This window comes from Eschrichtius robustus, chromosome 12 (assembly GCF_028021215.1).
Source record: "Eschrichtius robustus isolate mEscRob2 chromosome 12, mEscRob2.pri, whole genome shotgun sequence".
Lineage (NCBI taxonomy): Eukaryota > Metazoa > Chordata > Mammalia > Artiodactyla > Eschrichtiidae > Eschrichtius > Eschrichtius robustus.
The window spans coordinates 34,579,058-34,599,510 of record NC_090835.1 but is presented as its reverse complement, the minus strand read 5'-3'; the positions used below and the strand labels follow the sequence as shown (position 1 = coordinate 34,599,510).

General features: G+C 45.4%; 1 protein-coding gene across 1 annotated transcript in view; it reads left to right on the top strand.

The window, feature by feature from the left end:
* CACNA2D3 (calcium voltage-gated channel auxiliary subunit alpha2delta 3) overlaps positions 1 to 20,453 on the top strand; it is a 789,028-nt gene that overhangs the window by 412,113 nt on the left and 356,462 nt on the right. The window contains exons 10-11 of the mRNA XM_068557675.1: positions 2,764 to 2,853; positions 11,182 to 11,295. Coding sequence (XP_068413776.1) covers positions 2,764 to 2,853; positions 11,182 to 11,295 — 204 coding nt within the window. The remainder of the gene's footprint in view (positions 1 to 2,763; positions 2,854 to 11,181; positions 11,296 to 20,453) is intronic.

Genomic DNA, 20,453 nt, shown 5'->3' with positions numbered 1-20,453 from the left:
CGTCCGGTCACTGGGATGTGAATCTGGGGCCGGTTAAAGACCAGACTCTCTGATGGGCCTGTCATCCTGCTCTGTGTCCTGTAGGGTGTGTTGGGGCCACCCTGAGGTGGTGCTCGCCAAGCCTAAGTCCTCTTGGTGGTCACCACTCACCCACAAGTCGGGTTTCCAAGGGTGGAGGTTCTTGGAGAAGGCAGACTGATTTGCTCTGATCCCCTCTTGCCCACCTGCAGCGGGATGCATGGGCTTCCTCAGATTCAGTCAACTTCCTAGGTTTGTCCACCGAGTGCTCATGGAGAACATGCCATGAGCTCGGCATCCTGCTGGGGCCTTAGGCATCGAGCAAGAAGAACAGAGAAGCAGGAAACTTGGTTCCTGGATGTGTGGCTTGCCTGGGTCCCTGGTCCTCAGCATGCCACTTGATAATCACCTGTAGACTCAGCTGCAGCCCAAGTGCAGGGATTAAGAGCAACCATACTGGAGACAAACTGGCCAGGTGTATGTCAAGCTCATAGCCAGTGCCTGGCATGCAGGCTATCCCCCCGACCCCCCACCAAAAAAAAAAGAGCAGCAGGTGTGTAGTGGAAAGAAGGAGGGCATTAGAGCAGCTGAAGCCAACCTGGGTAGAACCTGGGCCAGGCAGCTTGGAGGTATGTGAATTTAGGCACAGTACTGGACCTCAGTCTTAGCATCTGCAGAGTGGGATGATGGAACTTCACAGGGTTGTTGTGATCCAGTTGACTGGTGTTTGTTAAGGACCTAACACAGAGCAGGCTTCCAGAACCGGGGCTGCTCTGGTAAGCATGACAGCATGGTTGCTGGAAGGGTTGGACCAGGGAAGAGGTCTTGTGGGTGGTATGAGTATCCCCAGGGGGATTTGCCAACTTCACATCCAGCCTTGATTCATGTTAGGCTTAGGTGTCATTAAAGCTGATCACCAGGACTTCCCTCGTGGTGCAGTGGTTAAGAATCCACCTGCCAATGCAGGGGACACGGGTTCGAGCCCTGGTCCGGGAAGATCCCACATGTCGCGGAGCAACTAAGCCCGTGCGCCACAGCTACCGAGCCTGCGCTCTAGAGCCCGCGCGCCACAACTACTGAAGCCCGCGCACCTAGAGCCCATGCTCTGCAACAAGAGAAGCCACTGCAATGAGACGCCCGTGCACTGCAACAAACAGTAGCCCCCACTCGCCGCAACTAGAGAAAGCCCGTGTGCAACAACGAAGACCCAACACAGCCAAAAATAATAAATAAAATAAATAAATTTATTTTTTAAAAAATAAATAAAGCTGATCACCATAAGGATCCCACTCAAGCTTTCCTGTCCAGTTTGCCAGCAAAGCTGCAGTCCATCCTGATGACCAGAAACCCCAGGCAGAACAGCATCTTAGAACCATCAGTCATGTCCTAGGATCAGTCTCTATGATGCTTCGATCACTTTTGGAGTCCTCAGGCAGACACATTATGAGTGGGTGTCACCATGTGGATGCTGATGGCACACTTTGAGCACTGTTGGGTCTCAGGCACAGTAGGAGAAAGGAAGCCACTCCTAGGCCAGGAAGTCACTGGCAAACCTTTACCACTAACCCAGCCCTCTTGCCCCTCTCCCTCCTAGTGACTTTTCCAGCCATTTCCCCAGTAGACAAGAGTATAGATGCCTTTGGAAAGAGAATAATTCATTTCAATAGAAAAGATACGGTTTTGGAATGGGTCAGTTGGAAAGTGATGCCAGGTGCTGTGTTGCTGTGGACATAGGCTTTGGGCCAGTGACCATCATGTACATTCCCGTGTACCTGGGCATGCGCCTGGGCCCGCTCTTGCCTCTTTGTTGGGAAGCAGAAATGTTTGGGTTTCACAGTCACTTTCTTTGTCCCCTTTACTTTCCAGCTGATGCTGGGCTTCTGTGGAACCGACATAGCAGGAGGGCCTGGGGCTGCTCCTGAAGAGGCTTCTTCCCATCTGCCTGTTCCTCGAAGCCCTCTCTATTTGTAGCCTGGATTTCCTTTCCATAGGCACAGTTCTCATGTTGTGATCCAGTCTTTAGCCTCACTCTTTGGCTCTTTGGAGGTGGCTATTGAGCACCTTCTGTGTATCAGAAACGTGGTAGATGTGGGGGGCGATAGACAACCAGACATGCCGTGTCTTAGGAACATCACAGTCTTGAGTGGGGAGAGAATCTAATCAGGCGATTACACACCATGCTAAGTGCATGGTGGATCTGAGCCTGGTGTGCCAGCCTGGGCTTGCAAGGAAGCATTCCAAGCTCTCAGGTGGGTGTTCTGGGAAGATTCCCAGGGCAGGAGGGGGTGATGTTCAAACTGAGACCCCAAAAGTAGGTAAGAGAGACCATCACGATGGGGAGGGGAGGGCAGAAAAATGGATGGAGAGTGTGTTCCCAGTGGAGGGAGGGCATGCATGGAGTCTTAAAAAATCATCAAGAGTGGGAAAATAGAGGGTGGGAGCGTGGAGAGTCATGGGAGATGAAACTGGAGAGGAAAGCAGGAATTTTCAGCAAATTACATACTTTTCACCAAAATCTGAACTTCTTTTCCCCTAAAACGTAATCAAAACTAAAAAAATACACATGGAAGGTAAATTTTATATTGAATAAGTTCTTATGTTTTGAATTTGAAAGGCAGAAGCCAACTTATGACCATTTGGGTCTGAGAATCATTGGTTTTGCCTTGGCATGTGCTTGTTCATTCAAGGTTGGTGTTTCATATAACAGGACAGATGCTAATGGGTTTTTTTGCTTTGTTGTTTCAGCACTTCAGGGAGCATCTGGACAAACTTTTTGCCAAAGGAATCGGAATGCTGGATGTAGCTCTGAATGAAGCCTTCAGCATTCTCAGTGATGTAAGCTCCTCTTTGATTCGCCTTTCTCTTCTCCAGGAGAATAGATGGGATTTTTTTTTTTAAGTTGTGGACCAGCATTATTGTTAGCCCTGGCTGTCACTGAGCAGTATCCACAGGCATAGAATGGGGGAGGGTAAGGCTGGCCATATGAGTGATCTGGGGAACCAGGCCCACCTGGTGAAGCCATACCAGCCCCCTGCTGGGCAGAGTTGATGGTGCAGTCTGGTCAGGGGACTCACCTGACACACTCATTGACTCTGGGGCCGTCAGTGTCTCAACACTAGAGCCCCATCTAATGCAGATTTCTTTTCACCTGAAAAACTCTCAGTTTCTTCATGGAGTAAACTCACTTCTTACTGTGTCACACTGAGTCCCTGCCTGTGGCGCTGTTCAGAGGGAGAAGGGCTTCTCTGTGTGGTGTGTTTAGGGAGTGCTACAAGCTCTACCTATCCCTCCCTCCAGCCCCCTGGAGATTCACAGTATGCAGTGCACACTCAAGGCTTCGGTAAGTACTGCAAAAAAGAATCCCGCTTCACCTGCTGTTTCTCCCACTTCTTTGAACAAAGAATCCTTTTTTCAAGTAGCACCTGTTAACATCCTGTGAAGTATGTTGGGGAAGCCTGGGTTGGTTATTCCGCCCCTCGAATGCAGTTGTGTTAGGCTAGAACAACATGCAACTTTTGTGATCTTTTTACTCTGGGAGGGCAGTAGGAAAAGAAATGACTATATTAATGCAGGTTCTGTATCATTTATTTAACTACTATATATTGCATGCTTTTTAGTGTCAGACACTGGCAATAATACACCAGTGGACAGAATAGACAAAGGGTTTGCCTTAATGGACCTAACATCCTAGTGAAAAGGTCAGCAACCTATGGCCCAGGAGACAAATCAGCCTGCATCTTGTTTTTGTAAGTAATGTCTTACTGGAGCACAGCCATGCCCACCTGATTATGTACAGACTATGGCTGTTTTTGCACTACAATGGCAGAGTTGATTACTTTCAATAGATACCGTGTGGCCTGTAAAACCTAAAACATTTACTATGTCGCCCTTTACAGAGGTTTGCTGACCCCAGTTCTAATGGGAAGAGACATATGAAGTGAGTAGCCTTATGGAGAACAATAGCACCACTGTTTCAGTGTGATAAGACTTGCTTCTTTACACAGTGAGGTCAGGGAAGAGCTCTCTGATTATGTGATGTTGGAGTAGAGACCTGAAGGAAGTGAAGGAGCAGCCATATGGATATCTTTAAGAAATTTCCAACAAGAGGAACAGCAAATGAAAAGGCCCTGAGGCAGGGATGTTTGACATATTTACAATACAGCAAGGAGACCAGTGTGACAAGAGCAAAGTGGGGAAGAAAGAGTGTACTGAGAAATGAGATCACGGAGGTAGCAGGTTCATGTGGAGCCTAATAGACACTGGTGAGGACTTTGGCTCTTGCTCTGTATAGGATGGAAAGTCATTGAAGTCTGAGCAGAGAATGACACAATCCAACTTGGATTTTAACAGTATCCGCTGGCTACTGTATTGATAAACAAGGACAATAGCCAGAAGGACATTAGCTAAGTGACATATAATGGTGGCTTTGGACGAGGGAGGTAGCGGTTAAGATGTGAAGAAGCAGAAAAATAGAAACCACTCTAGGTATTTCAAACAGCAGAAGTTGAACTCAGAAAGTTGGTTGCACAGGGGATGGAAAAGCTGAGAAATCAAACGAAGAATGAAACAATCCATGGATTAGCACCAGCAGGAGGTAGCTCCCCTCTAGGGCAGGAAGGACAACAGGATGGAGGGATGCCATCAGAGCCTCCTCATTGTGGCTGTCCAGATGGGAATAAAACCATGGAGGGGGCCGCCCAGCACAAGCTGGAATCCTGGGGAGAAGGGCCTGTCCTGTGGAAACTAGTGCCTTGGAGGAGATGCTGCTATTGCTGGAAAATGCCCAGGCCCCCAAAGCAGAGAGAAAGGGAGAAATGACTTAGAAATACCTTGGCTTCTCCCTTGTGTCCTTCAGTGTTTGTTCTCCTTAAGACGAAACTTGTCAAAACTGTTGGAGAGCCTGGGAAATGTGGTTTTCAGGAAAAACACATGGGGTGGAGCTGAAAGCAAACAAGTGACAGCTATGTTGAGGTGTCGCAGGAGATGGGAGACCAGCTGGAGGCTCAGAGGCCTCGCCTCCAGGTAGCTCTGTGGGTGGCCTGCTGTCAGTTTCCAGGTGGGCATTCACCCAGCACTGCACTTGTTTTGGTGGTCAGTTATGCCTGACTCCATAACTTGAGTTTTTCCCACTCGGCTACAATGGCCTCTCAAGCCAAGGGTAGGCCCTAATTCTAGACTCTTTTACCAATAATATCTACTCACACATAGAAGGCCATTTACATCTCAGTCCTGAGCCAGTATCATGTACAACTGCAGAGGAGAGAAAAATAAGGAGGGAGGGTGTCATTTCAGCTTCCTTCATACAAATTGGAGGCCCTTCCTTCTCACCTCGCTCCAAAGGGCCGTTGGCTACAGACAATTAGCATTTACGTACAACTCGGTGTTTGAGACAGCACATGCCTATTAACAGCATGTTAATAATTAATAAACATACCTGGCCAGAATCAAGGACCAAGTTACATCTTTAAATTCTGCTTTGAATCCTGGGCAGGCACCTTCTCAGGGCTGGGAGATGCCGAGCTCTTCATCTCAGCAGGCTTTTTCTAGGGGGTGATATTGAAAGGACTTGCCACATTTGGGAAACTGGCTCTCTTTATTTCAAAAACCTGGTGTCTAGTGCAGGGAGGCGGCTACTCTGAGCTGGGGAGTCCCTTGCTTGGAAATGTGCCCTGCAGATTTCTGTTTTTCCTGCTCTTTGGCAGAAGTGGTAAAGGAGTGAAGAGTTAGGAGATGCTTCTTGTGTTTAAATTTGTGGCTTCTGGAGTCAGGCAGGCTGGGCTGAGAAGCCTGACTCAGAGCTTGCTGTGTGACCTTGAAAAAAACTCTGCTCGGTTTTACCTTTCTTTTCCTCATCTGTAAAATGGGGATAGGAATAGACCCAGCACTGGCCACTTAATTTGTGAAGCCCAGTGCAAAATGAAAATGCAGGCCCTTGTTCAAAAGTTAAAAAGAATTTTAGGAGAGTGACAGCAGAGTGTTCAACCAAGTGTGGGGCCCTGTACAGCTATGCACATCACATGCCATGAAGCTGGCCCTGCTGGATGGGGGCTGAGGATTCAGCATGAGGAAGTGGTGCCCTGCTCCCTTTCAGCAGTGCTGGGTTGGGTGGGAAGTGCCATCTCCGTGACCACAGAGACATTAGGCAGCCTCAGCTTTTGCCAGGTTGCCTGTGGTTTCTAGAAGGAGCTCCCACTCTTGATGCTTTGGTACTACTCCCTGCCCAAATCCTCAGGAATATCTGCTTCTCTTCATCTGACCCTTTCTTCTTTTCCTTGCCCTGGCACCTTTCCTCTCCCCATCCCTTTCACTTATCAGTTTTGTTTTAAGACACTCCTAAATAAAGAAGATGTGGTACATATATACAATGGAATATTACTCAGCCATAAAAAGGAATGAAATTGGGTCATTTGCAGAGACGTGGATGGATCTAGAGACTGTCAAACAGAGTGAAGTAAGTCAGAAAGAGAAAAACAAATATCGTATATTAACTCATGTATGTGGAACCTAGAAAAATGGTACAGATGAACCGGTTTGCAGGGCAGAAATAGAGACACAGATGTAGAGAACAAAGGTATGGACACCAAGGGGGGAAAGTGGCAGGGAGGGGTTGGTGTGATGAATTGGGAGACTGGGATTGACATATATACACTAAAATGTATAAAATGGATAGCTAATAAGAACCTGCTGTATAAAATAAATAAATAAAATAAAATTAAAAAATTCAACAAAAAAAAGAGACACTCCTAAGTCAGTGATCCCACTGCATGCCCAGTGGAATGCTGGTCTGCCACAAGGCTCCGACATAGGTGTTGTGGTCAAGGTGCAGGATGCCATCCTCCTTTTGGAGACTCACAATACTCTTGTGCTACTAGAGGCCTTAGAAGTCCCACAGTGATCAGACCTTTTAAAGTGTGTCTATACCAGCACTCAAACTTATTGACCCAGGAACTCTTTACATCATATTACAACCTCAGGATAGAATCTTGTAGAAGTCACAGCTTACCAAGCACACCTTCAGGCATAATATCTTTTTGTCCTTTAAGAGGGTGTATTGCACTCCCAACACCTCTAATAGCCAGAGAAATCTCCAACACGTGGTGGATTTTTTCCCTTGAAACCTGGTGAGAGAAGTATTTTTGAACCAGGGAAACCTTCCACACACCTGCTTGCTCTGTCTTCACCTGTAAAACTCCTCTGGGGTCTGGCCAGTCAGAAAGTCTGAGGGGTCGAGGGTAAATTCCAGAAAGCGAGAAATGGAAGGAACAAAAATGTTACAAAATGTCCCTGCTTGAGATTCGTTGACAGTTGGCACCATATTCTTTTGAGTGTACATTTATCCCAGAGAGAGAAACATTTCCATCCCATCCCTTGCCATTGGGCTTTTAAATAGCCAAACACTTTGAAAAACAGAGATGGTTAATCTCCCGTGAAAATGAAGCTTTAGCTATTTTCCACTTCATCAATATGACCTTTAGTGATATAATTCTCTTCCTGTGTATTATGCCTGCCTTTGCAAGTCAGTATGAAATAAAAAGCTATTTCTTGAACACACAAATACACATTCTCTCTCTCTCTCTCTTTCTCTTACACACACACAATTTGAAATGACGATTATGGTTAGAGCTTAGAATGGTTCAGAGGTTACTATAACTAAATGAAGTTCATTCTGTTTTGCAATTACCTGCATTTCAGTTTCAGTATTTGCTCAGATGACTTACAGGCTTTGAAAGGCGCATTCAAATAAACTTCCGAGACCCTCCTAGCTATTGATCTCTGCTGCATTCATTAGATTCCCTAAGAACACAGAGCCGGTTTGCTACAGTACTTAGCATCTACCTTGTCATGTGACAACTGCAATTATCTTTTTTGGCGATGAATACAATCTTTGCAGTGATTACCTTTTAAAAATTTTTCTTAGCCAATTAAATAAAATTTGGTGACATTTCAAAGACTGTTAATCACAACCAAATGCTCTAAATGTCAGGATGCATTGAAATTTTCGCTGCTAACTGATGAATCACTGAGCTAATTGTAGTTCATCATCAGGCCCTTGTCATTGTTATTATTATGGAAAACACTTCCATCGCTCTCGCTATTCAATAAAAATAAGTTCTAGACAAATATGAAGAGAAGAGATATTACTCATCAAAGCATTTGAATTTAATTGCATTCTTCAAAATTCTCCAACTGCAGATTGCTGCAGAGAAAACCAGGGACTCAGCCACGAAGGAAAGTAGTGGTTCTGAGTAAATAGCTCCGGGCAGCCCCTTCTTCCAGTCTGCAGTATTCAGATATCTTTATTTCCCTCTCTTTCTTGCCTTTTGTTTGGGAGAGTTTTTCCAGGATGTTTTCAAATGAATTATATGAACAACAGTCCCGGGGTGTCCTGATTTTTTTCCGTTCTGCAGCCTCTGTGACCAAATGCATACATCGCTTGTATTCAGTGGCACGTCACTGGGTTTATCCAATGCCGTGAAGGCTGTGTTGTATTGCAGGCTCTCCAAAACATCTCCAGAACAACCTGTTGTTAAGACAAGGCTGCAAAGCTGTTCTTGCTTATTACACTATGTTGGTAGAATCTTAGTAGCATCTCAGAGAGGAAAGGACAAAGTCATTTATTGAGACTATGAAAGTCTAGTTGAGGTGGGTCTTCAAAGTGGAGGAGAGGGAAGAGGCTTCGTTGAGACCGGGTACGAATCCTAAATTATAGTTTAGGATTGGTGGATGCAGCAAGGGGAAGATTTTGAGGTCAGGGTTTCAAAGAGTTTTAGGGTATAAATTGTCCTTTGATGCTTTCTGTTGAAGAGTTGATGGGTCTCTCAGGAAGTTCCTGGAATAAGCAATAAAGTTATTTGCAGTTTCCATCTTCCTGAGCAAGAGTTTTCTAGAATAGTAAGTTATGTCAATAAAGACAGTAGAATAGGAGTTACGTGGAAAGCTTTGTGGTCCGATGGCCTTAGTTCTCAGGTATTTCTACCTACTGATACTGTATCATGGGCCCTGTCTGCTCATTAATTTAAGGGCACCTGTCCAGTCTGAGTTGCAGGGATGGCTGCCAGGGCCAAGACTAAAGTGAGGCACATTCCAAGGGCACAGAATTTAAGGAGCACTCACTCACTCTCAGGGTAGTGGCCTTGGTGACTGCCGTGCCACCCTGGAACACTGGAAAGGATAAAGGGAGGAAGAGCAGGAGAAGGAAATGAACATTTGTGGAGCCATTGGATTGAGGAATGTCATCTCATCATTGGGGCGCCATAGGTAGAATGTACCGAATCTGGGAGTAGATTCTGGAGCCAGACTGCCTGGGTTCAAATCTCAGCTATGACAGATATTAGCTGTGTGATCTTGGGCAAGTTAGCTAATCTCTCTGTGCCTCTGTTCCTCACCTGTCAAATGGGGATAATGATAGTACTTATCTCAGAGGGTAGTAAAGATTAAGTAGGTTAATACTTGTAGCCCAGCATATAATGAACATATAACCTGTGTTGTAACAACCATATAAGCATGTTATTGCCATCTTATAAATGGAGAAAAAGATATTCTGAAAAGAGACCTTATCCTAGGCACCAATTTGTGGTGCTGAGATGGGTTTGAGTATTTTCTGCTATACTATGGTATTCCATGCATGTTCTGAGTTGGTTTTGCTTTGTCCTAATACAGCCATGAGGCAATTCATTCCATCCATCCATCCATCCATCCATCCATCCATCCATCCATCCATCCATTCATCCAGTCTTCTTTCAAGTTACTGCAACTTCAGACTCTTCATTAGAATTCTAAGTCCATGGAGACTGGGCATTACTCTTCAATGTGAGTGCTTTTTTAGCTCTGGTTCATCAGGAGCCAGCAGCAAATCCAAGGGCTGCCTCCATCCTTCCCCCGTGTCATGGTCAACAGATTGAATGTGCCTGTATGTTGTCACTCCATGCCTTTGTACATGCTCTTTGCTGTCTCTGAAAGGCCCTTACCCCAGATGCTCACCTCCTTCAGGTATTACTCAAATGCCACCTTCTCATTGAGATCTTCCTGGACTGTTTTTTTCTAAAGTTGGCCCTCTGCATTTTCTATCCCCTTTCTTGCTTTATTTTTTTTTTACCTTAGCATCACCATTATCCAACATACAACATAATTTACTTACAACATAATTTACTTACTTACTTTGGTATCTCATCAAATAGAATACAAACTACACAAGCAAAGAGATTTTTGTGTTTCATCCTCAGCGCTGTGTGGGCACATAAGAAATAATTTTAGAATAAATGAATAAACTTCACAGATTGTAGTGGTGGGAGTTTTCACTACTGAAGGTTAAAGTCATTTTGTGTGTTCCCCATTGTCATATAATTGTAGGGTTTTTAAAGGACATTGCTTTGAATTGTAGCATTAATAGCATTCATTAAGGGGATTCATCACCAGATTCAGGGGAAGGACAGGAGTCTCTGACAACCATAGTCTGGTCACCCAAGCTACCACGCACAAAGGCTGGGGACTTTTGAAATGCTATGTAAAACTGAAAGTTGAAATTTAGAGTTTTGTACCCCAGTGGGCACAATCTTGGAATTTCAGCATGCTGTACATACTAACATACATAACAAATATATAATGTTACATGTTAACAAATATATGTTTAAAACAAACCCTAAAAATGGGGTTCTTACAGTGTAATCTGAATTGGCATGTTCCTGACTTTATTCTCTATGTGTACAAAACCTCCTTGATTTTATTACATAGCACAGTCTGCATCCATCAGACTCATTCAAACTAGACTCATTTAGATTTTAAAAGAGATGTTACCTGTCACATATTCTGCTGCCAGTAAATGTGTTTCTAAAGGGTTCTTGCGCCAACTCCTTTGGACTTGTATTCTGAAGTGTTATCCATGCTTGAAGATAAGAGAGGTTAACTGTCCTAGAATCTCACTTCCTGCCTTGTGTGTGTTTTTAGGAAATCTCTTCTGTGGTTCATATTTAGTTCCAGTTTTTCAGAGCAAATACGGAAATCCATAAGTGGGGAAAGGCTTATCCTGTAGGTTCTTTCTGGTGATGCAGAATGAGCTCTCATTTTAAGAGGCTTCCTAAGCCCAAGATCTCATGCTTCTGAAGTCTCATGGATATACAGAGCCCTCTGATGAGTTTTTCAGTTTGAACTCATTTCTTTCCACAGTTCAACCACACTGGACAAGGAAGCATCTGCAGCCAGGCCATTATGCTCATCACTGATGGGGCAGTGGACACCTATGATACTATCTTTGCAAAATACAATTGGCCAGATCGAAAGGTAAGTCGATGTTGATGGCGTCCGTGCAGTGCCATGTGTGGAGAATCTGTATTGCATTGTAACCTCCAGATTGTCCATGGATAGGTACCCCATGTAGACTTAATCTCATCATGACCTGTGGTTTCTCAGCCTTGTGTTTTCTGGTTGACCAAAACTGAATACTATGGCTTTTCTTGTTTTCAAAGTGAAACTTCCTTGGAAGAGAAAAGAAACCCATGAAGACAGGTTCAGTGTGTTCAGTGAAAAGATTCGCTGTGAAGTATGCTTTTGTCCTTAATGGACAGTGCTTCTCTTTGTTTTTGTTTTCCATGGAGCCAGGGCTGCTTGCTGGACCCAGCATCTATAGAATGGTGAAGGCAGCCATGGTGGCCCTGTAGCCATCTCCTTTATGTTTCCGTGTTCGTATAGTTCCTTCCTGGGCCCTCATTACCATCCAGAATCTCCTTTCCATCCCCCCAGTGCTGTTCCTCTCTCTTGTCAAAGCTTGTTTGTTCTCTGTTCAAATTCTTTCTTTGGTTTCCAAGCTAGCATTTATTTATCTGATAAACGCATATGTTAGGGTATCAGTGACAGATATCAAGGTTTTTGGTGTCTTTTGAGTCCCTTAATCCAGAGTTCCTCAAGCTGTTAGCCAGTTTGAATTCCCTATGGAGATCTTTTAAATTGTGGATCCTATTGTACACATAAACAGAATCAAAATCTCTGAGGGTGTGGCCCAGGATTCTGTGTTTTTAATAAGTTCCTCAAGTGGACACCAATCGGCAGATTGGCAGTTGTTGATCACTATCTCAACTAAATGGTGAAATTTGAGCAAGAAAAAGAGGTGCGTCAGAGAGGGTGTTATCCTGGGGGTATCACAAAGGCGCTTTCCTATCCTATGTGCCAGTGGCATTACTCTGACTGTCTCTGTTGGGGCATGAGGCTATCGAGACCAAGTCCGTTCTGCTTCTTCAACTCTGTATGTTTAATTTCTGGGAATTGAACTAACCACACCCATGGCAAAAAGAAACAGAAGACAAATGACAGCTGTGCACTCAGCTGTATCCAGAAAGCATGTACCCTTGAGGCAGCGTGAGCTGTCATTGCACATTCTTTCAGTCATTCTTGATCCCCACGTGTCTCTGTTAACACAGGCATCTCACCTCACCAAGCATGATTCTGGTGCTTAAAGATACATGTATATTTTGTACAACATGGTCCCCAAATGGATGCCTCCCCTATTGCTCAACCTTAGAGAAAGCCACCACTTCTGAAGCTGGAAGGAAAACTAGCTGTGCTGAGCTTGCTGAGAGTAGGTGGGACTCTGGCATGGCACCTGCCTGAGGGAGATCCAGGAATAAGTTTGGCTGAATGCAGCTCCCACAATAAGCACTGACTTTAGAATCCAACCCTTGAATAAGATGGAAGTTCACTGTTGGACAAGGTGATTTTAAATGAGATATTTCAGGTGATGATTTCCCAGGACACGTAGAGGCCAGAGTTCATTCCTGGTAAATGTACGTGATGCAGAGTGAGGAGCATGCTGGCTGTGCTTGCACCCCCGCGGCACACAGCACAGTGCTGGGCACATGGCCACTACCTAAGGCACAACCCTGAGGCGTGGCTGAGTGACTGAGGGGCCTGGGGGGGAGGCCACAGCACTAGTCAACATGGGTAGGGCCATGGACGTTTTGTGGTCAAATAAGATGTTCACAGATGCTGTGACACCTCACAGCATGTTGAAGGATATTTTACATTATTTAGGACCATCTTAAATAAAAGAAGGAAGTAAAAGGGGCTTTTAATAAGCAGCTACATTAATACCAAATGTATTATCTTGTGAGACTCATGTGCTGAATCATATGAATCCCTCTTGCTTGGTGATACTTGATGGATAGCTGTAGACCAGGAATATTGGAATTTAAACATCCTATCCTTACTTGCTGGGAGAGGCATAGGATGAAGGCTGCAAAGTCATAACTCTAAAGACAAAACACAAATTTCAACATATCTTTCCAAAGGAACAATATTGACTTCAGGCCAGGTGCTTTCTTGGATTAATTGGAACCAGGGTCTTGGAAATTTCAACATTACATGAAGCAGTTTGATCTACTTATAAAGTATTATCAAGCAGAAGCAGACTTTCTTTCTGTAGCAAGAGGGCCTTTGTCTATGATTAGAAATTAATAGCAGGATCCCGCCCCTCCTGCTCCATTCTGGAGAGTTCCATGACATTCATATGCATATACATTCTCTTCTTGAGGACTTCTCTGTGAAGGTGCGGGTAATGAATTTACATAAAACCCCAATGTGATTTAGCACTGTGTTAAAGAGAGATGCTGTGTCATGTCTAAGCTGTCATTTTTCTCTGTTGTTTTGAATGTTACTTAGTAGAGGGTTGGGTCATGCTGTCGTTGGCTATCTTCAAGATTATAGAAACAGGAAATGGAGAGGGTAAAATGATCTTAAGGCTGGAACCTGATTCCTATAAAACAGTGATTCTCAAACTTGAGTGAGGATGAGAATCATCTGGAGGGCTTGTTCCAACACAGATTGCTCACTCCACCTCCAGAGATTCAGATTCATTAGGGCTGGTGGGGCCTGAGAATGTCCGTTTCTAACAAGTTCCCAGGTGATGTGGATGCCACAGGTGGGCGAACTGCACTTGGGAGCCACTGCCACAGAAACAGCCCAAGGGATAGGGTTTGGTTACTTGGTGGGCTCTGCCACTTCTGCTTCCCTCTGTTTACCTTTACGAGGGCCTGTTCCCTCAGTCAAATTCAGTGCACAGGTATGTGTTTCTTGGCTCATACTTTGTTTAAAAAATTGTCAATTACTGATCATGATTTTAAAATCTGGAGATAGAATATAAAATTTTAAAGTTTTAGTTTCATAAAGGGGTACACATGGCGCTTTGGAGCCAGCATTCTCATATGGCAAAAAACGGCTGGAGCTGAGGAATGGCTGCTCCCTTAAATGGCAAATGCCTGCTCCTTTTGGCCATGGCCTCCATCACGCTCCATTATTTCCTCTCAGCCCACTTCACTTAAATTCTTTACATACCCATAGGTGTAGGGTTCTGGACCACTGCTCCAGATTAACCCAGGCTCTAGGTATTTGTTCCTTTCTCTTAGGTCTGCCATAAGCTTTCCCTCTTCTTCTCCAGCCAGATGCCATCTTGTCTTTACCTGAGCCCTACACTTTACACTCCCTCAGAGCTGTATAAGAGAAGTGTATAACTTAATGTCCAGTACTGTAATCACTTCTGGGCCTATTTTTGATCTTCACTGGTTTGGTGAGTTCTTGAGGACAGGTTCTGAACCTCTGACCAGTCCCACCACCATGCACTCTGTCATGTCCCTGCTGAGAAGTATAGCATTGAGTCCTTAGGGCAGTCTCATGATTCCTGGCCACTGGTGTTTACACCCTGTATAAGCTCCTCACCTTGAGTGTAGTTTGCACCTGTGACTTGTTTCTAACCAATAGAATATGGTAAAGGTTAGGGAATCTTGCAGATGTAATCAAGGTCTCAAGTCAGCTGATTTTTAGCTAACTAAAAGGATACTATCAGGAGTGGGCTTTACTTAATTGAAAACCCTTGAAAGAGGGATTAGACACTCCCTGAAGCCAGGAGACTCTCCTTGCTGGTTTGATGAAGTTAGCAGCTGTTTGGAGAATTCCATGTGGCAAGGAACTGGGGGCAGCCTGCCTCCAGCCAACAGCCAGAAAAAAGCTGTGCCCTCCGTCTTATAGCCACAGGGAAATGAATCCTGTGAACGGCCTGAATGAGCTTGGAGGCAGATTCTTCCCCCGTTGAGCCTCCAGTTGAAAACACAACCCAGTCAACACCTTGATTGCAGCTTTGTGAGACAATGAACAGAAGATTCAGCTAAGCTGTGCCCAGACTTCTGACCCACAGAAACTGTAAGATAACAAACGTGTGCTATTTTAAGCCACTGCATTTGTGGTCACTTTTTATGCAGCAATAGAAAACTATCAATATTGGAAGAAACAAGGTGAAGGGAGAAAGGAAAGAGAATCATTTCATGGTAGCAATACTATGGAACATCTCCAAACTTAGTGGTTTAAAATAACAATCTATTATTTCTTGCAGTTCTGTGGGTTAACTGGGTGGTTGGTTCTGCTCCCTGTGGTGTCCAGCGGGGTCACTGAGGAAGCTGTGTTCATCTGTGAGCTTGGCGGAGCTGCCTTGGTTCTCTTCCCTGAGGGCTCTCTTTCCATGCGGTGTCTAATCCTCCAGGTGACCCTGTGAGTCCTCTCTCTTCAGTACAGTAGCCTGGACTTCCTTACAGTATGGCAGTTGGGGTCCAAGAAAGGAAAGCAGAAGGAAATGGGGAGCAGGCCAGGGGAGCACTTGTGGGTGTCATGTTTTAATGCTACCTAATCAGGGCCTTGTGCGAGGCAACTGCTTGATAAAACATAGAATGAGTTGGAAGAAGGAAGCCATCACTGGTGATTTAACTATGAGTCTGTGAAGGCGACATCATGATCGCCTATGCAGTGTGTCCCTTGCCAGCATGTTACTGCTGGGAACAGAAATGAGGAGCTATTTATTCGTTTATTGGATGCCATTTACTTTTGCCTAATATACATTGGTTAGTGGCTTCATGGCAGCTTTACACACTTGGAATAAAATATGAACTCCTCAGTATGAAAGGGACTCATTCCAGGATCTGCTTCAGAAATAAAGCTGCCTACATTTCTACATTTAAATTAGAAAAATGGGACTTCCCTGGTGGTTCAGTGGTTAAGAATCCGCCTGCCAATGCAGGGGACACGGGTTCGAGCCCTGGTCCGGGAAGATCCCACGTGCTGTGGAGCAACTAAGCCCGTGCGCCACAGCTACTGAGCCCGTGCGCCTAGAGCCTGTGCTCTGCAACAAGAGAAGCCACCACAATGAGAAGCCCCCGCTCACTGCAACTAGAGAAAGCCCGCACGCAGCAACGAAGACCCAACGCAGCCAAATAAATAAATAAATGAATTTATATATAAAAAAAAAGAAAAATGGCTATACCTGCCATTTATATAGTTGCTCTTTCAAGTGAACTTAAAAAAAAAAAAAAAAGAAAAAGGTCTCGGAATTATTAATCATTACCTCCCTTGATGTGTAAGACAGAGTGGATAGGTAAGAAAATGATAAGTTAGAGATTTTAAAAAGAGGTTGGTACACTATGGCCTACTGCCTGCTTTGGGCAGTCCTTGAGCTGGAATAATTTTTACATTTTTAAATGGGGGGAAAAAAAAACTAAAGGAGAAGAATATTTCATGACTTGTGAAAATTATATGACATTAAAATTTTACTGTCTGTAAACAAAGTATTATTGTAACACAGTTATACCCATTTGATTATATGTCGTCTGTTGCTAAATAGTTGAATAGCTGTGACAGAGACCATCTGGCCCGCAAAGCCTGAAATATTCATTTTCTGGCCCTTTAAGAATATGTTTGCCACCCCCTGATCTAAAGGAATCTTTGAAGAAATTTAGACCAACCAGGGTATAGTTGAGAGTCATTGCGATGCCTTTAGAAATTTATGCATTGGCTGAATTCAACAGAAGATGGTAATGGTGAGTTCTTCCTGCCTTTCCATTGCTTTTGTTCTACTCAAATAAAGAGACGAACCACATGACGGGAGACTTGATGGCAAATACTTCTGCATGCTGTAGGTGTCTCTCCCCCATATGTTGCGCGACCCTTTCTTTTTCTGTCGTGAGTGAGTTCTGTCCTTCTGTGCGCCTGCCTGCTCCTTCAGGGCTGCCCAGGGCTGGGGCACAGTACCTGGTGACCTGGTGGTCCAGAAGGAGAGCCAGCAACAGGTACCCAGCCTGGGACTGCACCCCGTGCCCGGAATGTCGGGTCTTCATAAACGTGAGATGTAACTGCCCCTGGAACCCCGTTTTGGTGGTGACACGGCACGTGGCAGAGTGTCACAGCTTTTGGTTCTCTGGAGCAAGAGGGAACACCCTGGAGAGAATCAGATTCCCTTTTTTTGCCAAGACCCAGGAAACCAGAGACTCCCTGAATCCAAACGAAATGGAATTCCTGGAATCCCTGTCACTGTGGGGTCAGAATCCACCCACTCATGGCTTCCTACCTCTTATTTTGCTCTGCGTTATTCTTCAGGGAGAGAGATTTGACTGCAGCTGTCACATAACTGACCACGTCTTAACTCACTTCTGCTGTAGGTAAACTGTGAAACCCTGCCTGGGTATGCAGTGTGGGTAATGACCCTTCTGTACCTGTTAGATGCCACTGTGTCTGTGCTTCATGTGGGTCTGTGATGAGAAACACAGGTTGGATTAGAATGCTCAGTTTACTCCCCCTCCCCAGGTCTCCATCAATAAGAGAAAGTTTTAAACCAATTTCCTGTACTTAAATATATAAAACAAAACTAATTCTTACTGAATGCTGACTGTCAGGCACCATTCTGAATGTTTCTTTTGTATTTATTCTCACAGAAACCCCATAAGGCAGGTACTATTATTATCCCTTTTTCACAATTGAGAGAAACTGAGGCAGCAAGAAGCTACATAATTGACTGAGGGTTCCATAACAGTGTTTGGTGGAGTCAGAATGACAACCCAGCAGTTGAATGCTCAGGCTGTGCCCTTAACCAGGATGCACACTTCTTAAGGGCAAAAGCAAAACAAAATGGCCGTAAGTCAGAGAAAGAGCTGTCCATACTGAGAATGCTGTCATCAGGACAATGAGTTTGTTTTCTTGGCCTTCCCACCTCCAAGTGCAAGAGAATCTGCAGTGTCAGAGATTTGGGGATCTCAGAACCCACTGGGGCTGCACGCAGAGAGTAAGAGGAAAGCCAGTTGTGCAGCCTTAGGACGAGGCTGTCTGGGTGCACCTAAATGATTTTCCTCTTCTAAAAGCACAGGGCAACCTCAGAGGTGAATGCAATTTCAGTTGAGTGTTGTCTGTTTTATTATCTGTTACCTCCCAAACAAAAGTGGAGGTGGTAGCTGTGAGGCCCCTCAAGAGACAACCAGGACTCAGGGGCCTTGGAAGACGCCTGGTGGGGCTGCAAGGAGGGGTGGACACAAGCAGCTCTTGGTGTGGGGGTAAAGGGAAGCCCTTGATCATAGAATGGTTTGGGGACCTGGCTTTGGAGCACTTTTGGGAACTGTTGGAAATCTGTGTCCTTTGAACTGGTAGCACATCGATCTCTAAGAAGGGGCTCTCTTGGGAGTTTTGCCCCAGGCCTTCCTCCCTTGGCACAATTTGGAAGCTAAAGCCTCAATCCCACCGTGTCCTAGTGGCCTCAGAGGGACTGAAAGACTTAGCTCTGCCTCGGCAGCTCTGGGGTGATTTTGGAAAGCCCAGGAATCCCTCTCTCCTCATCTTTCTGGGGACAGGTGCCACTCTGGAGAGCAAAATTCCTGAGCTGAGTGAGTGAGGAGTGAGGGCTTATCTTTTTAAGAGTGCAACCTTTAAATAATCTTAAGTGATTTGGAAGGAATTTTTTGTTCTTTCTTTTTTCCTAAACTACATTATTCCCTTTGACATTCAAATGATTTTACAAAGCCTTTTTTTTTTTTTTTTTTTTTTAGCCTTCCTTTGAGCCGGTTGAGAGGAGAGGGATTTTTCCCAAGACCACAGGCAACTGGGAAAGGAGTTAAGTCCCACTGCTCATAGAGGAGGGATCTCGACATTCTCCTCCCACCCACCTGCACTCTGGCTCTGTCATTCCTCATCCCATAGAACCAGATTAAGGTGGGGGCTGAGGGTGGCAGAGGCTGTTGGAAGGGGATATAATGGGGAGTAGCCAAACGGGGGGGCAGTAATTCATTCATTCAACAGATTTTTATTGAAGGCCCTCTGTGTCCCAGGCCACTGTACCAGAGCCAAGGCGTATGGGGCTGACGTGGCGGCTTCAAGGAGATCTCACAGAGCAGATAACATCACAGATAACAAGTGAGAAGACCAATAATTAGAAACTACGATAAATCTTCTGAAGGAGACAAGCAAGGGCCAGAGACAGAGTAATGGGGTGGCCAGGGGAGCCCTCTCCAAGCAGAGTGCATGTGGGGAAAGGAGCTGAGCATGGAAGGGTGAAGGGAACAGTATTTTCAAAGGCCCTGAGGAGCAGAAGTTGGGTGTGTGTGAGGAGCTGGGTAAAGAGCCGCTGGCTGAGCCTGGTGTGCTGGGGGTAGTGACATGGGCGGTGGGGTACTGGTAGGACAGGCAGGGCCAGCTCCTCTGGCCTTTGATGGGCACAGAAGGAGTTAGGATTGTGTTGCAAGGCTAGTGGGGAGCCATGGCAGGCTCTTGAGCAGAGGAGAGGCACGAGCAGGTTGTCGTCAGAACCTTTCTCTGGCTGATGTACAGGAGTCAGCCTATGAGGCATGGCCCTGGGCTGGGCATGTGGTTTGGGTACTGGCTCTCCTCATCGTAAATAATTTCAGTAGAGGATGGTCTAGGTAGTAGACTTTTAAAACTTCCTATGAAAGTTCCCAGATGCGCCTATTTCTTACTGCTGTTTTACTTCAGGGCTCAGTCTGGTGGTTACATTTCTCTGTCCCCTTCCTCCCTCCCTCCCTCCCTCTCCCTCCCTCTCCCTCCCTAACTGAAGTCACCTTTGGTCTGAAAGTTTTGTGTGAGTTTGTGTCGTTGCTGTATTTTCTCAAGGGTGATCAGTCCTACAGCTGTCTTAGGAAAATAGCAGGAACATTCATTTCTTGTGGTCAGTCAGTGGTATGACAGGAAAAGACATTTCCAGTCACCGTGGTAAGAGCTCACGCAGGCCCTCCTCACCGCTGAAGGGAGAGTCGAAACGGTTCGCTGTCTCCCGGTTTATTTTTAATTACTTCTGCTGCTATTAGACATCTTGTGACTCCAGCAAGAAGAACATGACGAGACAAGTTAGGAACGAAGCCTATTGATGCGTGCCTGCTGCCAGCCATTGAAAAAGCACTTCTTGTCAGGGGCTCAGAACAACTGCGTGGGCACCTGCCCCGCTGCCACCGGTGCTGTTCCTCTTGGTGGGCTCAGCGTGGGGGCCTTGGCCTCCACCCAGGCTCCGCTGTCTTCCGAAGGCAGGCGGGGGACAGTGCACATTCCCAAGTAACCGCCACATCCTCCTGGAAATGGCTGTCCCTCCCTGCTCCCCGTGCTGGGTGCAGAGTCACACACTTCACTTGCTTTTCTCA